At 49.1% G+C, this 7,497-nt stretch overlaps 1 protein-coding gene across 1 annotated transcript; it reads right to left on the bottom strand.

Annotated features, from left to right (window-relative positions):
• Nucleotides 1–740: 740 nt before the first annotated feature.
• Nucleotides 741–4,537, bottom strand: LOC103269974 (intestine-specific homeobox; the record flags this gene model as incomplete). Its single annotated transcript, XM_008067527.1, has 3 exons — nt 741–1,076; nt 2,011–2,127; nt 4,386–4,537. Coding segments are annotated over 3 exons (605 nt in total), but the record flags the coding sequence as incomplete, so codon positions are not given.
• Nucleotides 4,538–7,497: the final 2,960 nt, after the last annotated feature.

Genomic DNA, 7,497 nt, shown 5'->3' with positions numbered 1-7,497 from the left:
CCTTTTCCAATCCAGCAGCATAACTAAACACTCTAAATTCTGTTTTATGCAAAAATTTTTAAAAAATATTTTTCCCTTACCCCAGGATGTTCACATCAAAACCATAAAGACTGTGTTAGACCTGGGTCAAGGGCAAGGCCATTGAGTGAGTGTTCTGCCTGCAGGGGAAGGTCGGCACCACCCTTTGATCAACTTGAACAGAACCCGAGTTGCTCATTTCTATATCCAGTTCCATTTATAGAGCTTTCAGTAGGTGCTCAATAAATATGCCATGAATGAATGAGTGCATGAACAACCTCTCCTTGGCCTCCTCTATGCCTCTGTACTCATCATGGGTCACCTCACCAAAGTGAGGCCCAGAAGAGTCCTCAGAAATCATCTTATCCAACTGTCTTATGCTATAGATGAAGCCCAGAGAGGGTGAGTGACCGGTTGGAGGTCACACAGCAGGTTAGCAGAAGCACAGGTGCAGGAGGACAGCCTCACTCTGTCCTGGAAAGCTTGAGATTTCACTTGACTCTCCATTTCCTTGCAATGGGGCTGCGGACAAGGGACATGCTCAGAGTTTGTCCACAGAGCTTGTCCTGAGATCTCATCCAGCCTATCTTCTGAACCAGGAGGGCGGCTTTGGCCAGGAAAGATGAGAGCCGGCCATGATCATTGACCTCGCTGCTGAGTCTGATGCAATCTTCCAGTTGGCATGTTCAGGGCAGCTTCCTGGGCTGTGGGCTGTTTTTGGATTATGAGATCAATTCCCTCCATGGCCCGGGGAACAGCTGCCACCTGCCATCACCCAGAGAGGAAAGTGTCTCATTTGTGGAGAAGATGTCCGATCCCTGTGTCGAAGTAGCACAGATGCTGCCCCATTTGGGGTGCGGAGGTGGAAGGACACAGAGCACAGGGGCATGGGTCTGCTGGCTGACAGCACCTGGGAGAGGTTGTGTCCCCCATGGGTGCCATGGGAGGAGGTTGATCCGGGCTGGGAACCAGGCAGAGGCCAGTTGACCTTGAGTCGGTGGACAGCACTCTGAGGGAGGAGCCAGCCTGTGCAGATTAGCATGTGTCGGCATGGGGACCTGTCACAGGAGCAAGCAGGAGACAGATGTGAGTCCTGAGTGCCACCCTGGGCTGTCCCTGTGGCTTCCCAGTCTTTGCCCCCATGGCCTGGGCATCCCAGCGTGGGGAGTGTGAACACCTTGTCCTGGTTCGCCCAGGACTTTTAGCACTGAAAGTCCAGTGTGGACCCGGGCACACCTGGATGGTTGGTCACTGCAAGTGGGAGAGGAACATGACCTGGGAATGAGGAAACCTCCTCATCCTGGCACTTGTGACAATTGTTTGATGTGTAAAAGTCATTTTGTTTCTCTCGGCTTCTGCATTAGCAAAATAGGAATAAACGACAAATCCTACCTCCTGGCATCACTGGGTATACATAAAGACCTTTACCCCGGGGCAGGACAAGGTTGTCTGTCTTGCTTACTGCTCTATCCTCATGTTTATTCAGCACCCGATGCACACTCAAAAATAAGTATTGTCTCCATGGACAGCTAATATTAGGGAGCATGTTCTGGGTGCCAAGCATTTAATCTTCATCAAAACATTATTACATTCCCTGAGGGACAAAGTGACTCTTCCAGGACACTCTGAAGGCAAGTGCATAGACAGGATTCAAACCCAGGCTCCAGAGCCCGTGTGCTCAACCTCTGTCTACCACACTTTCCTCTGTGATCTTATTTTGTAAATTGAAATTCTACACAAATAATACAAGTCATTTTCTGGAGGTACCACGATGATCATTCAGGGAGGAGGACATGGGACAGAGAGGCAGCCCCTTGTCCCAGGCCCCACTGTGTTCTGGAGTCCTCCCTGCCCCATACTGTTTTTGAAAACATTTTACTTGCACTATTTACTGTCCGCGGAGCCCCACGATGTTTGCTCCCATCTGGGTCTGGCTGGGAAGTTCCCAGAGAGTGGGTCCCTCCAGGCCCCCTCGAGGACTCAGCCACTTACGGCCAAATCCAGATTTGTGGGAAGGGCCATGGCGGCCTCGCTCAGCTGCTGCGGAGCCCCAAGGCCGGTGGTCTTCTCTTGCTTCCTCCACTTGGCTCGCTGGTTCTGGAACCAGATCTGTGGTCGGGGAGAAAACTGGGGATCAGCAAACGAGATTTCTCCCACCTAGCACCACCTCCCACAAATGTATAGCGATGACACCTTCTGAGGGCCAAACTTTCCAGTTTGTAAAGCACCGTGGCATCCAGGATTTCTTTGGGTCTGGAGGTCAGCCTTCTGAGAGCGGACCAGGTTGCCACCTGCGATGCCTACAGGGATGGGGGAAGTGCGTGAGTAAAACAGCCAGGTGCTGTATACTCAGGAATGGTGGGGTCTGTGGTGAACAGAGCCTAAAGGGTACAGCTTCTCAGTACCTGGCAATGGCCAACACATGGAAATGTCAGTCCTGCATTGCAGGTTCATCCTGTTTCCAAGGTGGAAATCTTGAATTTTATGTGAAAGCTTCCAAGTTTGAAAATACCACATAGACCAAATAAAAGCCACGTGTGGGTCATTGGTGGGTCACCAGTTTGCAACCCCCGTGGGTCCCTTGGCATTTATAGGTTGAACACTGGTAGCTCTATATTCCTGAGCAGCTGGATGGTCCCTGACTTGTGGCCATTTAGACATGGTAGTTCTACTGAGGCAGGTGTTGAATTCTGGGCTTTACGGCAGGCACAGGCACTCCTTCCTCAGCTGGTGCCTCGTTCCAGGAAGAGGGGTGGGGTCTAAGACAACAGTGGTCCTGAGTAGAAGGAAAGGAGACTGGGATAGAATAAAGAGAGGAATGTTGGCCTTCTTTTGAATTAGAATGAGTCCACTACATTTAGGAGTATGCGGAGAGAAGAGTGAGTTAGAAAACGGTTCCCAGCACTTCGAGAGACTGAGGCGAGAGGATTGCCTGAGCCCAGGGGTTCTAGACCAGCCCGGGTAACTTGATGAGACCGACCTCGTCGTCTCTACATAAATCAAAAAGTTAGCTGGGCATGGTGGCGCACGCCTGTAGTTCCACTACTTGGAAAGCTGAGGCAGAAGGATCTCCTGAGCCCAGTAAGTCGAGGCTGCGGTGGCCGTGAGCATGCCACTGTACTCCAGCCTGGGTGACAGAGTAAGACTCCAACTTAAAAAAAAAGAAAAGAAAACCGTTGTGGGGAGAGTGCCGACAGGGCTGCAGTTGGAGCTGGTGGAACTTGTTATGTCAGAGTGGCACTTGCAAAACTGGGAATGTGTGCAGAGGGCAGCTTGTACCCCTGGTGATAGTGGGCTACTGTCTTTCTGATCATGCATGAAACTCTAGATACTCTGGAGTGAAGAGATTACAGACGAGGGATTAAGTGGTTGGTGCTTAAGCCAGTTTCTGGCCATGGGACTCAGGGGTCTTTCCACCTCTTTGTGCAGCTTCCAAAGGCAGCCCCATGTGGTCCAGGTTGGGGTACACTGCAGACTGCAGGCTAAATCTGGCCTGCCACTTGCTTTTTTTATTTTGTGAGTCGGAGTCGCACTCTGGCACGCAGGCTAGAGTGCAGTGGCACGCTCACAGTCACCGTAGCCTCGACCTGCTGGGCTCAGGCGACCCTTCCCCCTCAGCCTTCCAAGTAGCTGGAACTACAGGCATGTGCCACCACACCCAGCTATTTTTTTGATTTATTGTGAAGTCGAGGTCTCACCATGTCACCCGGCTAGTCTCAAACCTATGAGCTCAGGCAATCCTCTTGCCTCTGCCTCCCAAAGTGCTGGGATTACTGATGTGGACCACTGCACCCAGCATCACCTGTTTTTGAATGACTCATGAACTGAGAATGGTTTTCACATTAGAAGAGTAATATTTTGTGACAGGCAAATTACACAAAATTCAAATTCTGGTGTTCATAAATAAAGTTTGTTTCTGTATTTTCTGAGACTGCCTTTGTGCCACCGTGGCCTGGGTGAACAGTTACTTGGACAGTGACTGTGCCCCCTGCAAAACCTGAAGTCATGACCACCTGGCCCTTACAGAAAAACTTTGTTGATCTGTGATCTAAATTATCAGCACCTATTTTGCGAATAAGGCTGTGTGGTGAACAGTGTTCTGGAAGGGTCACCAAGTGGGGAGGAAAGGCATGGACCAGAGATCCATGGTGATCACAGAGGCCACCTCACTTCCTTCCCACTCTCAGGGAGAGAAGCCATCTTGGAACTATGATGACCTCACTTCCTGGAAAACGATATTTGGTCAGGATGTCTGTACTCATGGGTGGAGCCAGTGGAAACTTTCAGATGGGGCAGCCGCAGGAGCTTGTGTCTCACCCATGGTTCCAAGGGCATGGACGTTGGGGATGAGGCAGGGCTGATTATACCTGCACCCGTGCTTCTGGGAGGTTGATCCTGGCTGCCAGCTGGCTGCGAATGTGGACATCCGGGTAGTGGGTGAAACGGAAGATCTTTTCTAGCTCGTGCAGCTGCTCTGTTGTGAAGGTGGTGCGGACCCTCCTCTTGCTCCTCTTCTCTTCTGTGTGAGAAAGGGTCCAGGTTGGGTCAGTGTCCTTGGTGTCAGCACCTCCATGAGGCCTTTGTGTTGCTTTGTCCTATCCTTCCAACCCTCACCACCCCTACCGAGTCTTGGCCCCTGGCTCCTTGGGCTTGCAGCTTCACAATATTCTCCTTCCTAAAATTCCCTGCCTCCAAGCTGACCCCCTCCCATACACCCTGGCTACTGAGGCCAAGTTGACCTTCTAGAAAATTCTCTCTGATCATGCTCTTCTATTGCTCAGATGCCACCAACAACTCCTTCTTGTCTGACAAGAGATGATAAACAATGGCCTACAAGACAGACCTGGTCCATTGTCTTTTTCTAAACAAAGTTTTATTGGAACACAGCTCCTGACACTGGTTTTTGTACTGTCTCTGACAACTTTTGCAATGTAATGGCAGAGTTGAGTCATCTCAAGAGAGACGGTAGGGCTTGCGGAGACTAAAATAATTATAATCTGGACCTTTACAAAAAGTGTGCCAATCGTGGTCTACAAAGTAAAGGCTGAGCCCAACTGCAGTCAAGGCCCTTGACAGCCTGTCTCCAACCTACCTGCCCAGCCTCAATTCTATTCAAGGTTGGCTAGGTCATTTGTGAGGCCCAGTACAAAGTGAAAATGTAGGACCCCTTGTTTATGAAGCAGAAAACAGCCTTTTTTCTGTTTCCCACAGTAACTCTTTCTTGAATTATTTGCTATTTTATGTCGTGCTCCTCCGATAGAGCATAGGATACATCTAGAGTGAGTACAGACCCTCACAGGGACATGGTGACCCACCCTGAGGTTTAGAGCACAAGAATGCCAAGTGAAGAAACTTGATCCCACCTGCAACTGTGCGCCTTTCCTGGACTCTCCTTGAACCTGTGCCCAATCCATTCCTGACCAAAATGAAGTGGGTGGCAGTTGCTGGGTCGGCGCAGGGAAACATTTGGCCAAGAGCCCATCCTGGGGAAGCGGGGAGGTGGTGAGAAGGGTATTGATTTTGAGTCGTGGCTACAAGCCTCTGGTGCATGCTTAGCTGTTCCGTTGAATCCCACTAATCAAACACAGATTCTGACACACAATTGTAAGAATTTCAAGATGGCGACCATAGCATTTGATTTCACTCACGAGGCTTCCTTCTGAGCACAGGGTCCTGAGCATCTATGCTGGTCACACACACACTCATGGAGCCAGCCTTGCCTCCATTACTCTGTCAACCCGCATGCCTTGTTCCATTCAAGTTGGGCTACTTGCCGTCTCCAAACCATACCAAGTGTGTGAATTCCTCTCTGGTTTGTCTCAGGCAATCCCCTCTGTCTGGGGTCACCTCTTCTCTCTTGTCTGCAATTCCAATTTCTACTGGTTCTTCAATCCCTAAATTCATTCATATAATCTCCAAGAACTCTTTTCTCATCTTCCTAGCCCTGGGTGATCTTTCCTCCTGAGAATATCTTCATTGAACTTGTTAGCTTTGTTGTTAATCCAACTACGTTTTTATCAAGCACATACTTCTTTGTGCACCAGGCAGTGAGTGGTAGAAAAGATGAGACTTGGTCCCTGATGGGAAGCACTCATGATCTGGTGAGGTGAGGGAATCAGATACACTTGCACATGGCCTAGAGTATATGGTGATCACTGTGCTAACAGAGTGAGGTGGACACCTATTTGAATTGATCTGCCCAGAACTGCCTCTTTCTAGGGTCGGCCATGCCCTCCTTCTGGAAATTCTTCTTCCCACACATCAACCAAGTTAACTGTAGTGGGAATTGATTTGGTTCAAGAGTGGGGCCCTGAACTGGACCTATTGGAATCCATCCCTGGGATTTTGTTTTAAACAACAGAACTAGGAAAGATAATCAAACCACTCCAGTGAGACAGTGGTGACAGAAGTGGAATGTGAGATGTGGTCCATCAGCCACTATCTTTGCAGGGAGAGGATATATAGATGAGCTGACAATGGGAAATATTTTGGAGGGAAGCTGCCAGGGCACGTTGGTAGATTAGTCCTTGGCTAGGAGAAATCAGTGACAACTCTTCAGTTTCAGTTTGAGCAAAAGATGGATGTGTGTGTGTGTATGTGTGTGTGTATGATATTCAGTTTGGACACGTTAAGTATAAGATGCTTATTGAATAGTCAAAGGACTCTATGAAATGGGCAGATGTTTTTATAAGTTTGGAGCTCAAAGGAGAGTTTAGGACTGAGGCTCAACTTTTAGGAATCATCAGCATTTACTTGGCATTTGAAGTCAAGGGAATTGGATGAAATCACTTAGGCAGAAAGCATAGCTGGGAAAAAGCAGAGGATCTGAGAACAAGCCTGGGGCCATTATAGGTTCAGCAGCAGAGAGACCTGAGCTCTGTTCCTGACTCTACTATGCAATTTGGGCCACATTTGATTCTCTCTCTGGGCCTCAGTCTCCCTATCTGTAGAATGGAGGAGAAGAGAGTGGTTGAATGATCAAGTCAATAAGGCCAAGTCCACTCTGACATCCTACAGCCCTCCTTCTCTTCAGTGGAAGATGCATGGCTCAGTGGCCTTGCCTGCAGGGCCAGTTTGCTTGGTGAAAGGGAGAAGAGAAGGTCTCTGAAGTAGGGGGAAAGGGAGGGCTATTTCAAGAAAGAAGTCATAGTCAACTGAGTCCAGGATGCAGATAGACAGACTACAGTGAGGACAGAAAAGTCATCCTAGACCCTGGCCACACCTGGAAGAATAAGGAGGACCACCCTGTTAGAAGAATGGGGGACTTAGCCATAGCTCCTGGCTGGAACCAAGTGACAACAGAGGGACCAAACCAGGTGATGGTGGTTTTCTTTCCCAGGCATGGACTTCTGAGGATAGAATTGCAATTCTAGTCTCAACTGGACCAAAGATAGTCTCTATGATGTAATTTTAGGACTGGTAGGAAAAACAAACCTTCTCCTCAAATCACCTTCACTTTTGGGGCCCAATAGAATTATG

Source organism: Carlito syrichta, unplaced genomic scaffold (assembly GCF_000164805.1).
Source record: "Carlito syrichta isolate Samal-C Ts95f unplaced genomic scaffold, Tarsius_syrichta-2.0.1 Scaffold107073, whole genome shotgun sequence".
Classification (NCBI taxonomy): domain Eukaryota; kingdom Metazoa; phylum Chordata; class Mammalia; order Primates; family Tarsiidae; genus Carlito; species Carlito syrichta.
This window is presented reverse-complemented; position numbering and strand designations above follow the sequence as displayed.